General features: G+C 36.9%; 2 protein-coding genes across 5 annotated transcripts in view; one reads left to right on the forward strand and one right to left on the reverse strand.

Moving 5' to 3' along the window:
• Window positions 1–2,514, forward strand: part of LOC103717655 (Insulinase (Peptidase family M16) family protein) — a 45,487-nt gene extending 42,973 nt beyond the window's left edge. The window contains exons 22-26 of the mRNA XM_008806130.5: window positions 239–363; window positions 447–498; window positions 576–662; window positions 1,909–2,031; window positions 2,123–2,514. Coding sequence (XP_008804352.3) covers window positions 239–363; window positions 447–498; window positions 576–662; window positions 1,909–2,031; window positions 2,123–2,374 — 639 coding nt within the window. The 3' untranslated portion in view covers window positions 2,375–2,514. The remainder of the gene's footprint in view (window positions 1–238; window positions 364–446; window positions 499–575; window positions 663–1,908; window positions 2,032–2,122) is intronic.
• A 2,099-nt stretch (window positions 2,515–4,613) lies between these two features.
• On the reverse strand, window positions 4,614–15,366 carry LOC103717656 (cycloartenol-C-24-methyltransferase-like). 4 transcript variants are annotated; one of them, XM_089925198.1, is made up of 13 exons: window positions 15,154–15,366; window positions 14,078–14,178; window positions 12,737–12,803; window positions 9,828–9,901; window positions 9,614–9,698; window positions 9,462–9,517; window positions 6,664–6,718; window positions 6,503–6,550; window positions 6,165–6,248; window positions 5,860–6,060; window positions 5,646–5,771; window positions 5,457–5,554; window positions 4,614–5,328 (listed from the first exon to the last, which is right to left on the reverse strand). In XM_089925198.1, exons 2-13 carry the CDS (start codon window positions 14,158–14,160, stop codon window positions 5,277–5,279), a joined length of 1,029 nt encoding a protein of 342 aa, XP_089781324.1. In that variant the 5' UTR covers window positions 14,161–14,178; window positions 15,154–15,366; the 3' UTR covers window positions 4,614–5,276. The 4 variants fall into 4 exon arrangements, with proteins under 4 accessions (XP_089781324.1, XP_038976068.1, XP_038976069.1 ...); XM_039120140.3 differs by having other exon boundaries at window positions 14,975–15,184; XM_039120141.3 differs by lacking the exon at window positions 15,154–15,366 and adding an exon at window positions 14,975–15,141 and having other exon boundaries at window positions 14,078–14,162.
• Between the last annotated feature and the right edge of the window lie 2,064 nt (window positions 15,367–17,430).

Raw genomic sequence — 17,430 nt, forward strand, 5'->3', positions numbered from 1 at the left:
GCTATTCTGTTGTTTTCTGATTTTGTTGGGCGCACTCACATCCGTTGTGTGGGAGCCGCTGATGTACCAAAAAAAAAAATTAAGGCTATTCTGTACATGTGGCTGGACGGCGCTATATGTTTGTTGGAATAGCAAGGAGTGTTAAGTGAAAGTTTTCATTGTCCATTTCCCAATTTTACTTCTCTAAAACTTCTATATCAACAACATAATGGTTGTTGAGGCCGTATTATTTGTGCAGGTTCATCAAGATGATATTAAGTTAAATGTTAAACTTCAGCTGTTTGCTCTGATTGCGAAGCAACCAGCTTTCCATCAGCTTCGATCTGTTGAGCAACTTGGTTACATAACTGTGCTTATGCAAAGGTATGGGGAACTTCATTTTTCTAGTCCTACCTTATACAATTCAAAGTTGATACATGATTAAAATTATGACATCGCATACCCAGGAATGATTCTGGAGTGTGGGGTTTGCTGTTCTTGATCCAATCAACAGTACAGGTACCTGATATCAAGTATTTTTACATAGGCATAACAACCTATTTCTTCAAAACCTAGACTTATTCTAAATTTTACAGGATCCAGCAAAGCTTGATACAAGAGTAGATGCTTTTCTTCAGATGTTTGAAAGTAAACTGCATGAAATGACCGATGAAGAATATAAGGTAACTCCTTCCTGTTCTCCAAGAAAAGAGGGTTTAAACCTTGGTGTAACTGTAAGGTTGCTTCATTATGACCTAGAAGTCATGGGTTTGAAACACACAAAAGCCTCTCCGCATGTGGGGATAAGGCTTTGTATATCTGACCTTCCTCAAACCCCGCAATGGCGAGAGCCTTGTGCATTGGGCCTCTCTTTTCCAACTCCTTTCCGAGGAGGCCTGTCTCACTGTTGCTAAAATGCAGAATGGGCGATGTATTGGTTTCACAGAGTATGCAAGTACAATGACCACTCATTTTTACACAGCTGTACTACTACCTTAGTGGGTCTACAAATTTAAAATTCATTTAGAATTTTAGCTCAAAGAGGTCAAACTTGTAATCTTGCACAAATGTGAGGCCACAAACTAATCTAACCTAACATGATTTGTGGGATCTATGAATTTAAAAATCATTTAGAATCTTAGATTAGAGAGTCAAACTTGTAATCTTGCACATTGCGGTGGCCACAAACTAATCTAATCTAACATTATTTGCGGACAGAAAAGTTAATAGGAGCAAACAGAAATACTGAAGTCAGAATTTTTTTTTTTTTATGCATCGGCTGTCTGATGCGGGAGACTTCTTGTATCTTCTGGCATCTTCTTCTCCTTTATTGCTTGGCGGAGCACTTGACAGCATATGCTTCTTTCAAGCACTATCTTGCTAGCCACATATGCCTTTATACATGCTTATATATCCAGTTAGGCAGCAAATGACCACACATGATAGGTCAATCATAGTCATTTGACCTTAACAGAGGACTTCAGAAAACCTGAGTAATACAGGGCATTACAGTTTTTATCAGTTCAGTGCTGTCTAATGAGACTAGTAAGAATAGCATGTTTTTAATCTGGAGAAGTCAGTTAATATAGTCGTAACTGATTTATTCTGTACAATGAAGCCAGGTGCATCTGCCTATCTGTAAAGTTGAGATCATTTACAAGTTGGTAAATGAGTATAAACTTCTTCCAAATTCTAGAAAGGTTTTGTTGTACCAGGAGAAATTATCCACCATAATATACATGTATAGGTATAGAGGATTATCGCGTACATTCTTGAATGTCTATTGCATGTCACTTAAAAATTTACCTAATGATGTTGGTGAAGAAATCAAAAACTTCCACTTGCTTTTATTTTATTTTATTGGTGCCATGTCCATGCTTTAGATATAGTCTTAAGATTATCTATTATTGAAATGGCCGTTACATGCAGGGCAATGTGAATGCACTAATTGGTATGAAACTAGAGAAACACAAAAACCTCTGGGAGGAATCCGCATTCTATTTGAGAGAAATTGCTGATGGAACTCTGAGGTTTGATAGGAGAGAATTGGAGGTAATTTCTCGAGCTCAATTGTACAGATATATCCTTGCCTCCTGTTATGTGAGTCTGGAACTTGCTGCATCTGTTTTGTGAAAAATTACAGGTTGCAGCATTGAGAGATCTCAAGAAAGAGGAACTGATGGATTTCTTCAACAACCATGTCAAAGTTGATGTACCACATAGAAAGACTCTCAGCGTGCATGTCTATGGCAGTCTTCATTCTGCTGAGTACAAAAGAGTGATGCAAGAAGCAGATCCACACCAAGTATGTCAAATTAATGATGTCTTCAGCTTCAGAAGGTCAAGGCCTCTATATGGTTCCTTCAAAGGTGGCCTTGGCCAGATGAAATTATGAACTCTGTGAAGCGCAGCATTTCTTCATTTCTTTTCACTTTGCAGTTGTCTTGCATTGCTTTAAATTGTTATCAAATGAATATTGTGACTTTTGAACTATTATTTGAATTCCTTTGAATGAACTCGAGCATAACATTTTAACTTGTTGACTATTGTCTGATATAATTATCTAGAAATTGTTGCAATACCGATATGATAAATTTTGTTTTATGGGGTCTGGAGCCAATCACTTGTTATAGCTTATTTGACAATATATAGCATGAACACACCTGTTTTGTGACACAAAATTCTTGTTACAAACCTCTTATCGATCATTTCATAAATTTGTATTATTTCGAGGGTCATGCAATTTATTTTTGGATAGGGAAAATGAGATATCTATAATTCTTGCTCTTTTTGTTTCTTTTATTTTTTGAAAATCCTTGGTAGATAGAAAAAGTCATAGCAGTCGGCCCACCATTTTTTTTTTTTAGCAGCAGCGATGCAGCATCAACCGTTTCCTCATCAAAGTGCGGATCTTGCAATCGTGCAGCTGAAAGTTCGAGTTTGCGACCATCATTATGGGTGTTTTTTTCTGTTCAAAATTGCCTGATTTATAGACAAAAAGCCTGCCTATATATCATCCGAGCGAATATTGTTTCACGGTGGAAACTGGTGAATTTCCGTGGGTTCATCAGGAACCTTCTCAAAATAGGCTGATTACCATTCAACAAACTGTTCCCACGAACATTATGGTGAGACTTGTATTGCCACTGTACTCGTAAATTGAGTACCGATATTCTCTCTCGCTCTGAACAACCACCAAAAACACGATGAGATGAGACTTTCCCCCTTCATCGTGCCTCCAATGAGGTCATCATTAGGGGTTGTCATAAATCATTAGGTCGGGATGGATTATCCAAAATCAAATCCAAAACTCAATTAAAACACTACGTCCATGCTCGATGTTAGATCCATAAGAGTACCTAAAGTGCGATCTTATGAATCTTAAGCTATTAAAAAAATAATGATACAAGAAAATGGTTAAAAACAAAAAAAAGGTTATCCTAAGCCATAATTTTTTAATAAAAGCATAATCAAGTTGGCTTTCAAGTAGTCAAATCATAAGTTGCAGATAGAGATTTATTGGATCAAACTGGGTTGCTATTTGATTTTTATAATTAAAAGGCAAAATTGTTTCGCATGGCCTAAGGATAAAATCGTGCACGCTAACACGTCAAAGAGATCAGGGTGAATCTGCAAAAGAAACATTTATTTTTTATTTACCTTATTTCTTGATTTTAGGGTGGATTGATGGGTTGGCTTTTTCATAAGAAGGCTCCGTTTGGCAGAGCTTGGGTGGGTCAGAAAATATTTTCTGACTCTCCAAAAATATTTTTGGATGAAATAGAGATGTTTGATTAAAATATCAAAATGTTGTTTTAATTTTATCAGAAAGCTAAAACAACTTATTAAGAGAAGCTTCAAAATGGTTCAAAAAAGCACTTTTAGCATGTAGAATTTTTGATTTACAAAATTTTTCTTTTTTATACCAAAACACTAATGATAAATATTATAATTACAAAAAATATATCTTTATATTTACTAATATATAATGATAATAATTATAATATTTTATACCTTTATTATTATATTATACTATAAATATAATATTATATTATATTATATCATAATATATTAATATGTTATATTATATGATATCAAATTATGTTATACTATTATACTATAATATAGCATATTATATTATTGTAATATTATACTATATCATATATTTATGTATTAATACATATAATATTTTATTATGTTCTGTTATATAATACTATGTAATATTCTTTATGGTCATTTTATCACACTAAAAGTACTTTCTGAGTTTGTTTATCAAATACATATTAAAGTTTCACGACACTTTAGAAATATGGTTACCAAACAGCAAATAACTTTTTATAAAAATTCTACTTCAAAAAATGCTACTTTCGATAGCTCTACTGCTAATAGCTCTCTATCAAATTGGGCCTAAATCTCTTAGGCTATTAAGCCGCATGCTTTCTTGGGCCTACAAAACTGAGAGACCTGCGAAGTGTGAAGGATCAAACTGCCAAATGTCCAGCTGAAAAGCCATTGACATAGCATCCAATTGCTAATTTGTTTTGACTACACGGCCCGTACATTACGGTCCATTGAGTCTGAACCCCAATTTGTACAATTCGCAATCCCTTGTCTTGCAATAATGGATAACGTTCTTTTTAAAGAAATGACAAGGAAAGTTTCTCTTATGATGCAATAAAAGAAAGTTAAATGGCAAATGTAACTTGGTGACTTTTATTCTTACAAACAATGAGAATCTAAGACCATACCCATTAGCCATAGCCATGAATCATTAGCCCCGAATGTATTATCTCTTGCCTCTAGAGACAACTAGAACGAGGCATGCTTCAAAAGGATTTATAGCCCCGTTCTTCACATTCGAATTTAATTAGTAGCGCGCACGAAGGGGAGCTTCTCATAAAATACTAGGTTGTCAATGAATGTTCTGATCATTTGTGGCAATGGAAATGGCGTTCTGCCTTGCGTGACAAGAGGACTGGAGCATCTCCATATTGGCAGGACCTGTCTTCATTCTATGGCACCCACAGACAACGCTAACAAAGCCCTTGGTGGAGTAACAAGAACCAGAAGAACATCAACTTGATAAGGTCCCTGCCTTGGGGTTTTATCATTGTCAGAGCAATTTTCAGCAGTTCGGTGGCTATCACAAGATGGCAGAATCAAATAGATGTTTCCGCAGGGAGCAAGCTATCATAATATTCACCAACAATAAGGAAAAGGAAAACATATATAGAATCATGGCAAATCCCCCGTCGTTAAGTAGCAGCCATGGCGGACAAAGCTGCTCCACGAAATTATCAAAGGGGCTTCCGGGCAAGGAAGAAGTACATCGGGGTGAAAATTTCTTTCCTGCATCGATCAGTTTTATTATCTCACTCGTAACTGACACGAATAAGGGGGGCAAACACCAATACACAGGAAGATTGGGAGCATCCAGAAATTACAGCAAGTAAACTGGAAAAAAACATTTTACTTACCTTCCACCTTCCACAAGTCCTTCAGCAGCCTTTTCCAGGAATGATGATACTCTGTCACTTCCCGCTGGAGCAAGACGCACAAATTCTAGTGTCTTAACCTACAGAACACCAAAATGAACAATATTTAATGACAAGCAAATAGAAAGAAGAGGAGGAAAGAGAAATGGAACAAGTAGTGATCTCAATTACCATAGTTCGGGTAATGAAACGTCCAAAAGCAGTCAGTCGAAAGCTTGTTATGGAGAAATGCCTCGTATCCAAGGGCAAATACCATGGCACAGGTGAATCTAATGCAAGATCCTTCTCCCATACGACCTGTGAGAAAGCAATTGCATACTAAAGTCCCACATACCTTTATACAGAGGAAGCATTAAGGACCAATATATGCTGTGTAATCTTTTACCTCAAATCCAGCAAGCCTTAAGGCTTCAAGGCATTGCTTTGTAGTTCTTATGTCAGGGAGACCATTACCAAGCTCGACTTCAGCCTTAGTTTTCTGATGACTTTCATTTGTCGGATCAAAGTGATCAGTCATGCACCACTCATAGGCCGCAAAACACTGGCCAGGCTTCAGTGCTCTATAAATCTCCTTATAGCAGCCAAGCTGGAACAAGCAAAAAGGCATTCGGAATATTTGAAGAACGTATGAGACAATCAAAAGATAAGCTATTGGAAATGTGTACACAAGCATTTGAATTGGCAGATTACCACATCTGGTGCATGACATGTTGCTTCTATAGCATATATCGCATCAAAAGTGTTATCGGGGAATGGCATTTTCATGAAGTCGGCCTGCATATATGAGAAGTGAAGAGTATGGAGGACATAAAGATTATCCTAAATATTAGCCAAGCATACTGAATTATATCTTTATATAATAATACCTCTAACTATAGAGGTTAAAGACATTTAGAATTCTAAATTAGATCTCTAAATGAGAGAAATCGGCAATAATTTTTGCAAAAACAGACAGATATATAACAGAATACAACCCCAGAAATAGAAAAATAGGGATACAAAAGAGAAGAAAAAAAAGCTACATGTACCTTAACGAAGTTGCAAGACTCACTCAATCCTGCTAGCTGGTTTAGCTCCTGTGGAATGAACACTGTTAGTCGGTAAAGGTTTTCTATCAAGTCTCAAATGCATGTTGATATTAGGAAAGACAAATAGGTATTAGAATATTAAGACGGAAAGTATTAACAACCTTGCCTCTTGTTATCTGGTATTCATTGTTGTTCAATCCGGTAATGGATGCCAAGCTGCAACAGTTCAATATGAGAAGTTATCATAGCTATTCTCTTCTTGTTTTTTTTTCGGGTAGAAGGGAGGTAAATTGCATTCATTAATTTCTAAGATAAGTACATCCATAACTATTTGCATTTACAAGATGTAATAGATAAGCGGGAAGCCTTGTTGTGCCGTAGAACTCCAGAATCAGCAAATCTTTTCAATGTGTCTATGTTTAGTATAATCTTAGGACTCGTTTGGTTCGCGAGAAGAATTTTTCCTCACTGAAATGTTTTTTTTTGAGAAAGCTAATGCTTGGGTATATGATGCTCAGGAAAGTGATTTTTGTATGTTTGGTTGACCTTAGGAAAGTAGCATATTTTAGAGTAGCTTATGTTTAGTTGAGTATCTACTTTTCTGTCAAAGTTGTGTAAAATATCTGTTATACCTTTAATAAAGGAAAAGACCTTACGTCATTCTACCTAAAAGCTTAAGGGCACATTTGGAAAAAAAAAATAACCTCAATTCCCAGCCAGTGCAAATTAGATTTTTCTATGTCCCACATGGATTTTTCTTTCTCATGAAATATGAATCTTATTCCAATGGAAATACTACTTCCCCATCTCTCTCCTTTAAAAACTCTAAGCAAACATGAGGCCTTTCTCCATTTTTTTATTGACCACACTTTTCCCCTCCTATTCCCGCAAACCAAACAAGTCCTTAGAGAACCTTCACCAGTTATATATCAAAAGCACAGATAATATGTATAATATACACACATACATATATAATAAACTCATTCTTTTATTTTTCTTTGCTGGTTTAGCACAGAATTTCTTTATAACGGCCATGGCTGATTAATAGCAGGATATCTTCATCTAATCATGACTGACAACATATGAAGCAAAAAGTTTAGAGATGAAGAGGACAGTACAGGAGCAAACAATGTAACCATAAAAGAATTTCCATAATTTTGTACCAAAAAAAATCCATAACTAGTTTTTTTTTCTTGGTGAAAATGATACAGCACTCAAGAGTAAACCAACATCTGTAGATAAACACCACGCTGAAATTGCAAGTTATCTGTGATTTAGGAAAACTAGAAAAGGCTTTTATGTCAATAATATGATTTATTCTCCAAAATATAAATCTAAAACAGACGAAAATCTGCTCCAGAACCATAAAAAGTTGAAAAATAGTCCAGGTTTTGGGAAACAAGAAAAGAGCTTGCAAGATTTAAATATTAATTCTACAGAAGATCTCAAATGAAAGACATTGAAGGATGATAAATGACTGCTAGTTTAATCTTTTGATCAATATAAGAATATGCTAAAACAGAGGGCATTTATTATTTTTCTGACAAAAATAGAATAGAGCATGGGAATGATAGAAGCAGTTAAGTCTATGTGCATAAAATCTTACTTATTTACTGGTTATGTTTAAGAATCAGTACCTCTTAACTTATTAACGCTTAAAAAATATCTGTACATGTTTTCCCTGCCAGTTGCACCGAGAAATTCTACTCAAGATCCTGCATTACAACATACAAACGCAACCTTAACAACTAAGCTTCATCCAGAACATGTGGAGCTTACATCTTGAATCATTTTCTACCATTTTCGTGGACCATATTATCTGTCACCACCAACTTTAGACCATTCTCACAACCAGCCATGTTACTTTTGGTGGTTCCTCCTTCCTGACACTTTCAATGCAATTGGAGCTCCAGTCCTTATTAAGGCCTCCTTGGTTCATTAATTATCGCAAAAATCAAACTATCTCAGTTTATTAACCCCCATTTGCACCGAGAAATTCTACTCAAGATCCTGCATTACAACATACAAACGTAACCTTAACAACTAAGCTTCATCCAGAACATGTGGAGCTTACATCTTGAATCATTTTCTACCATTTTCGTGGACCATATTATCTGTCACCACCAACTTTAGACCATTCTCACAACCAGCCATGTTACTTTTGGTGGTTCCTCCTTCCTGACACTTTCAATGCAATTGGAGCTCCAGTCCTTATTAAGGCCTCCTTGGTTCATTAATTATCGCAAAAATCAAACTATCTCAGTTTATTAACCCCCATTTGAAGTCCAAGCCTCCTCTAACCCACTCAGCCCCCAAACTATCCATCATAAATTTACTTCATATAGGCTTCAGCATGGCCTCTCAGCACTCATATGGCATATATTAGGCTTCTCCCTTGGCCAACTTTGTGAACCATAATATATTGTGGGCTTTACTCCATGAGGTCCACAGTTAGATCTGTTGTATAGAAAATAACAAAGACCACTTATCTGAAATAATGAATGAACACATCACACCACAGAAGAACCTTTCAAATTATCCACCTTTTTCTGATCACATTAGACTGCCATTGATTCATCTTAGTAATGGATCAACAGAAATGGTCAGATTATGCAATTTTTTAGCCTTCAATTTTCATTTAAGCATCATATCCAGTTATATTTACACAAAAATTGCATCCGCATGCTTACCCTAACCTCATCTTGTCGATGAGCTTAATGATAGCAGTGTAACATACCTCCCGAAAAATGTGAGGCATGTGACCTGTCCTAGTGCTATCCCTGCCCAAGCATGTTTAACAACAGAATACTGATAGAATTTGCTGCTCTAATTTTGATATGATTCCTAATTGCTTCTCTGGAAAATGTGATATGATAATTATGCAACAGGATCCATTTTAACTTTAAAATGGAATACAGAAAAACAACTTGCAGGAACAAAGTTGAGAAGAAAAGGTTACCTAAATCTTGCAATTTCCCGTAGTGGTCCACCAATTCCACAGCCCACATCCAAAACCTGCATTTACAAATATACAGAAGCATATATTACCTACAAAGCATCTTGCCTACTAAGATTTGCCATGTAAGTCATAAAAGGAAAGACAACTAAAACCTTCATTCCCCTTTTCAAGCCTAGTTGTAGGGCAAGAAAATGCTCGTGGCGCTTGATGCTTTCTTTTAATGATTCCCCTTTCCATCTTCATAAACATTATTAAAGTAAATAATTAATTCTAAGCAATTAACAAGAAATGATCCATAAACATAGTGTATATTTTTTCTGATGAAAGATGAATAAATTAAATGTCAGTAATTAAAGTAGTGTTAACCTGGGAGCAAAATGGAAGGACTCTCCCCAGCCAAATTCATAGAAGCTTGTTGCAAGATCATAGTACTTGTTTACCTGAAATATATCAAATAAACACCAAAAGCATTTAGTTAGACTTTGCAAGGATAAGGTCAAAACCACATTGGCTGTTTCATGCCAGATTCACATTCGCAGTTATTCAATGATATAGAAAATGAGTTTATCCTACAGGTTATGATGTTTTAAAATCTTTTCATCAGATTACAGAAAACAAAATTGCTCCTATATTTTCATCTTGCTCCTATATTCCATATTATATTTGTACATACATACAGTACATACATACAGTACGTACATACATACAGTACATACATACATCTACTTTTTATTTTGTTATGAACAAAAATTTCTCGTCCAAAAAGTGTTCCAAAAATTATAACCAAACCGAAATTGGAATAACTCATAGCGTAACTATTCCCAAGGGCATAATTTCTGTGTTCCCATTTTTCTTGTTCCCGAATCAAATGCACGCAAAACATAGGCATAAGTGATAAATGGTTATGTCAGTCAAACTTGCTTATAATAGGCGTAAGTATTTCATAGGAGAGTTGTCATAAACTATTCATGGCCATTAAGGAATTGTTAATGCCCGCCTTTTACATTTTTTTGGATAAAAGAATCCTCATTCAGAAGTTATTCCAAAACAGCAGCAATAGTAAACAAGCCCTAAATTTTAGAAAATATTTTTCACTTTTCTTGAAAATCTACACTCTATGGAGAAGATGGGTGGAGTATGTTAGATTGATATATCTAAACATCTCCAATCCAACCATGTTTTTTATTCAACGTCACAAGCTTCATGTGTATGGCCCTTTTACTAATATAATAATAATATACATACAACCATACATGGCAGCAAATTCAAGGTGGCTATAGTTTATTTCTTATCTATGGAGTCTAGAAAAGGTCACATAAAACTGCACAATTTAGAAACTTCATCCTAGTAAACCGATTTTCAACATCACTTTATGAACCAAGCAAGGCTCAAATTCTTCAGATATTTAACTTTTTTTGCGATAACATGCATTAACACCAGTAAAAACCAAAACCTCACAAATAGAAAAGCAAAGGAGCAGCATTCAGAAGAGAACAGGTGGCAAATATTTAGTTCATGACATTGCAAAAAGTAGCACACTGCATCAACAAGGTAAAGCAGATTTATACCAATATTGTCCCTAGATAGTATGCTCCAGATTAAAAAATAATATGAGGCTTGTTAATGGCACAAGCCAGTTCCACAGCTCGAAATCAACTGGTTCAGTGTACTCGGCCCCATATTTACAGAAAGAACTTGCCTAAATGTGTGCACTTGCAAAGTTTTAAACAAAAAATTGTAAAAAAAATCAGATAAAGGAACAGTATGAAAAGAAAACAGACATTATGAAAGCAATAATTCTGTTTCATTAGACAAATTTTGATGGTTCAATCATCAGCCTTGGGTTGCACAAAAGATATTAGTAATTTAGGCAGTCAAAACAATGCTGAAAAATAACTAACCTGACATCATAGCAAAATACAACATTATTGATTCATCCAAATGAGAGGACTAAATTAGATTGGATGCAAAATGGGCTGGGCATTCTAGAATGTTGCAGAATACATTAGACATTACAATAACACAGAGAGCTTGCTAGTGCATACGTCCATTCATGAACACATGACAGTAATTTCAAATCCACGTAGAAAATACAAGCTCAGAATATTTAAACTCCAATTACTAGAGTACTTAGTGACTAGGCTCGCCAAATTGGGCTTCAAAAACATGAAACACAATAATCATTCATCAAGATGTCTTATGTAGAAAGTTCTTAGGTTTTATTTTAGTTTTTTTTGTGTGCTTTCAAACTTTTTTGAGCAGGGAAAATTTTTGGGGATGGTTAACAAATTTTTCCTGCATAAACAACCATAAACAATCTCTGACATAGGTAGGAGTTATATTTGAAGTGGAATAGCTATAACATATTCCTACTTTAATGTGACTTTTGAAGAGTTGTGGTTGGTTCAGGACTCTTGGATTTATCTTTTTCCAGTATAATAAAAATATGCATACAATATGTCCATACATGGCAGCAAATTCAAGGTGGCCATAGTTTATTTCTTATCTACGGAGTCTAGAAAAATTCACATAAAACTGCACAATTTAGTAACTTTCTCCTATCCTAGTAAACCGATTTTCAGCATCATTTTATGAACCAGGCAAGGCTCAATTCCTTCAGATATTTAACTTTTTTTGAGAAAACAGGCATAGCGATAAGATCACAAATTTAACACATGTTTTTTCCTTAATTCTTGTTCTGTCTTTTGTTCTTCGTTTTATAAATTACTGTCATATAGATGGTTTCAGATTTGTCTTATTTTGTGCACATGAGCCATAAAACTAGTTGCCTTGAATTCCTCTAGTCACAAGAATCTTAGAATTAACTTTGGGAACCAGCTTTCCATGTCAATTTTTCTTCAAACTTTTATTTCCTGCATCAGATCAGGCATATCAGATCTCTGTTCCTCTACGGCGTCAGATCTTATGTCTTGCATAAGTACCCTTCCACTTGACAACATAGTCTTCTACATCCTTCTTTCAATCTTTGATCCTATAAGCCCAAATACCCTTAAAGTAATCTACTTTGCCCATTTTAACCATCTCTTCCCAGAACTACCCACCTACACAACTTAGGCCAGCAAGTCTACATTCCTATGATCGATACTGTCATTCTACTAACAAAAGCCATTCATTACCATAAATAACACTCTAAACCATGGGATCATATTTTTAATGCTAGCAACGAGTTTTATATAAATGATAAAATGAACATAGCTTTGTATTGGAGTTAAATCCAACAATTAAACAAGAAATAAATAAATAAGTTGTCTTACCATGTCACTGTAGTTGGCTTTTCTTGTTTCCTCATCCCCTCCAAAATAGACATGATAGTTCTCATACCTAGGAAAAGAAAAATTATACACAATTAAAGAAAAATACCAGTTTACAGATAATTGTGGTCAGAAAGACCTACATAGTGAACAAAATGTTGTAAACTCCAGGAAGAAACTTCAATAATCCATCTTTTGTTCACATCATTTTGTTTGTGGATTGTCAAATCAGTAACGGCAGCCACAAGGTTATTTTGTTAAAATTATATGGACAGCAAAGATTCAAGCTTGTAAAGTTGAGGAATGCAAAGACACCACTAGCAGATTGGAAGGGCATGTAGAATGTGATTATTGTTTCACTTGTCAAACTACATTATTGTCTGATAAGCCTAAAAGAAAGAAAATTTAGGCCAGATGCTTCATAAGAAGTCTCTGGAACGTCAAAAGGTGGAGCAAAGAGGAAGCACTAACTGGAAGATTCTGCATGGACACATGTTATAGGCCAAATAGCAAGGGTCATTATCACAAACTATTATTCACAAAAGCTGCATTAATCCTTGCGAATAATTAAAGAAAGGTAATTATTGTGCAATAGACCACATAAAAAAGAGGGTGATCTGCACGACATAAGGAAAATTTAACTGAATCCTTGCAAAATTCATCTGAAGGATCTATTGGAAAAATGGGGAAAACCCCAGAAACTTCACTAGATCATTACTTGGACACAATATTAATTTATTAAGTAGAATAAGAACTTTTTGCAGCAGCAGGCTGCGTTTTAGTACTCAATCAAGTGATAAAAGGCAATGATCCAAATGAAAAAACAGAACTTTTGAAAGATATCCTCCCATCAATAGTCATCATTTACCCTGAAATCTGAATGTTGCAGCTGCTGACAAACGTTTAATCTTTCAAACCATTGTTAGCAAAGATCAGCAGAGCTTTTTCTTATGTTTAAACTAGGAAATATTGAAGCTTTAAATCTCGATGCATCTGACAATCTTCAAAATCTTTGTATTGTTTCATCAAATAAAAATCATCTCCACTTTCCATCTTTTATTGCGTTACCATTATACATCTTTTTCCTTTTTCCTTCAACGCAGTAGATAAATGTGATCCGTTGTCAAAACTTATGTGGTACAATATGCTCATAACGATAAGATAAAAATGATTCATTCCATAACAAGATAATGCGAGACGGAATAATTTGGTGATTGAAGCACATGTTTCTATCAAGAAAAGTCCATGGCATTATCACATGGATCAATCATACTCATAACTATCTATGTCAAGCACTATTGAAATATAATGGAAGAAAAACAGAGGGCAAGGCGAGAAACATACTGCTCCACTGCCGATTTAACTTCCTTCTTGTCGATCCTTCCTCCCACACCAAAAGCAAGATCCAGAGCTCCTGACTTCGACATCACTGGATCCCAGAAACACTAAAAAAAAATTATAAGCACCAGATCAATTTTTTTTTTAAAAAAAAACTTAATTAAAGTTCATCCACTTTTCCAAAGTTGAAACAAAAAAAAAAGATACAAGAAGAATAAAGGAAAAAGGAAAAAAGCAGAGAAACCGCATAAAGAACAATATAAGATGCTAGCAATGAATCCAAGTGACAGAAATTATTCTTGATTTTTTTTTATTTTCTTCTCTATAACGAGAGAAAGCGAGGAGATTAAAAAAAAAATAATGAGAAAGGGCAAAAAATAGTCACATCAAAAAGCAACTGCATTTGAAAAAGAAAAGTAGATGATGTTGAACATAGAGGAAAATATTTTTAGAGTTTCGCTAAAAAGACAAAATCGAACGAAAAAAGGGACATGGAAAAAAAATGAATACCCAGATCTAAAAACCAAACCCATATTTTCGCAAGAAAAAGCAAATAGGAGGAAAAAGGAAGACGAAACAAAAGATAAACAGCCAGACATCAAACCCAAGCCAACCATATACTAGGATTTTAATTTAAAAAAAGAAAAAAATGAAAGAAGAAACAAAAAAATCAACAAAATTCACGAATATTACATTCTCTCGATTCTTTCAAAAAAGAAAACTACGACGCATACCGCATTCCGCCTAAATCGAAAAAATCCGCAAAAAAACGACGAAATAATAGTAGACAAAGCTTTTCTTTATAAAAAAAAACAGAAAGATCAAGAACTAGGAGACTTGAGAAGAGATAACGGTCTTAAAAAGATCAGATCGGTGAGCGAATGGGCGAAGACGAGGCCTTACGATTTTTATCGCGTGCAAGACGGGACGATGGAATGTAAGAGGGCAAGAAAATAAAAATATCAGAGGAAAGGTGAAGATTTAAACCCAGCCAGGCTTTCTATTTATAGAGAGAGAAGAGAGAGGGTTCGAACGCAACTGGAGAGAGAGAGAGAGAGGAGAAGGGATGGGGAGAAGAGCACCGCCTGAAGCCAGCCTGTTTATTCCTGCGAGGCTCCGTCGAGCACCAATCCGCAGTCTGCCACGTCAGCACCAATCCCCCCGCTCCTCCGCCGTGTCGGGCCCATCTGCGCTGGAAAGTGCAAGGGCATCTGCTGTTTGGTGCCTCACAGCCACGCTCCCAGGCCGTCCTGCAAGGGGCCCTGAGGGCTGAGGATGTCTACAAATTCGAATCACTCCCTGCTCCCGTTACACCGAGATGCCTACAAATTCGAATCACTCCCTGATCCGCTGTTTGGTGTCTCACAGCCACGCTCCCAGGCCGTTCTGCAAGGGGCCTGAGGATGCCCACAAGTTCGAATAACCCCCTGATCCCGTTACACCGACCGCAACAAAACCGTCCCTGTCGTTAATACAACATGGAACCATATTTAACAATGGAAAAATAATGATGCTACTAATCCATGATAATATTAGTAAAAAATTACTTATAATCCTGCGCAGATATTTATTTTTTAAAAAAAATGAATTATGTAAATGCAAGATAATTGTATTGTTTTCATGATATAATGCCTATGTTTTAAATATATGTAACATATAATTTTAATTTATTTTTACGGAAATTATGGTGCGGATCATTTTTGGGACTTCTCTTGCATTCCATAACAATTTTGCTTGGCCTTCGGAAAAGATTCAGTCCACTAGAATGAATGTGACCCACCACTCGAAGTAGAAGGAAATGAATGCGTTACCATATGTGATTGCGGACACCTGTCTCGATGGAGGGGCGACAGAGAACCAAATATACAAGCACACACGTACTAATTGGCCAAGTTATCGTGCATAGTTTGCCCCATAAAATACTATTATCATCGTAAAAAATGAATGACTATTCATAATCGTCCATCTCTCTCACTTGATGATAGACATCAGGCATTGTATAGTATTCTACAGTGACATCAAACCATCCATGCCCATAAAGAATGATTTTGGATATTAGCAAGAAACTCTAATTAGACTACAATGATCGGCTAGATCCAGAGAGGCACCGACAATGTGGTGGGTGTCGCCCTTTATTTTGAGACATTTAGGTCGTGGTTAGTGGCAGCGTGACGTTCCAAGCCAAATACGTTTAAAAAAGACTAACTGAGCTGCAGACTGTGTGGTCTTGTATGTGGCCAATCAATGGCTCCATGAATTGGAGAGGGGGCGTTGTTTTTTGATTTTTTCGGCGTATTAAAACCCAGAGGAATCATTCGCTTTAGGATGTGTTTATCTGTTAAATATCTATAAGTAGGTGAGAAGAGGGATGAGTAATAACTTCTGAGAAGATGACTCGTACTGCTCTCTTGGAGTAGTTAGTGTTGGGGGAAAAACGGATTACCCCGAAACATGTGAACGCATCATCGGCACGCGATTGGAGGCGCCCAACCTGGAGGTGCCCGACCCCGAGGCGCCCGACCTCAAGGCACCCGACCCCGAGGCACCCAACCTCGACATCTCCGACCTCAAAATGCTGAGCCGACCTCAGGAGGTCGACCTTGTCGTTCAGACGTTGCGGCCACACCCTGCGGCAACCTCACCGCACCATGCTTCGCTCGTCAGCCATGCTGCGACATGACTAGGGCCCATGCCCTGAACGACTATCAGCAATTAATTCGCATGTCCTCCACAGACCTCCGGCTTACTCAACAATTAATGTGCGTGGCCTCCACTGATCTCCGGTTTACCCAACAATTAATGCGCGTGGTCTCCATGGATCTCCGGCCTACTCAAAATCTCAGGCCCCCCCACGGCAATCAGTTGACTCACTTAACTACGCCCGGTCACCCACAATAACTCAATGGCTCCAGTCTAGCCCTCCACGGCAGCGCATTAATTTACAGGATCATGCTTAATCATGACGGTAACTCATTTAATTCGCCCAGTCGAATCACAGGTAACCCGGTACTCCTCCTATAAAAGGGGGAACCTCCTTCAGAAAGGGGGCTCGAACTCTAATCTCTACATGCAAAAATCTCTCTTTCTCCACAAAAGCCCCCTCCGACTTAACCATCGGAGGGCCGGCGCCGGAAACCCCGGCTACCGGCTTCTTGCAGGTCCTCCGGAGGACGCAACCCGCCGACGTACCGCCACCCGCCACTCTTGCCGGAGCTCCTCCTTCTCAGCCAGTGGTCGCCCCCGGGTCCAATTTTCAGCAACAGTTGGCGTTAGAGGAAGGGCCCGAGTCGTGGCCATGAAGCTAAGGAGTAAGGGAGCCTCTAACGCCTTCCGGCATCGCATACCAAGTCCTCGACACT

Source organism: Phoenix dactylifera, chromosome 9 (assembly GCF_051530095.1).
Source record: "Phoenix dactylifera cultivar Ajwa chromosome 9, Ajwa_hap1_PhDact_Kaust_v1.1, whole genome shotgun sequence".
Lineage (NCBI taxonomy): Eukaryota > Viridiplantae > Streptophyta > Magnoliopsida > Arecales > Arecaceae > Phoenix > Phoenix dactylifera.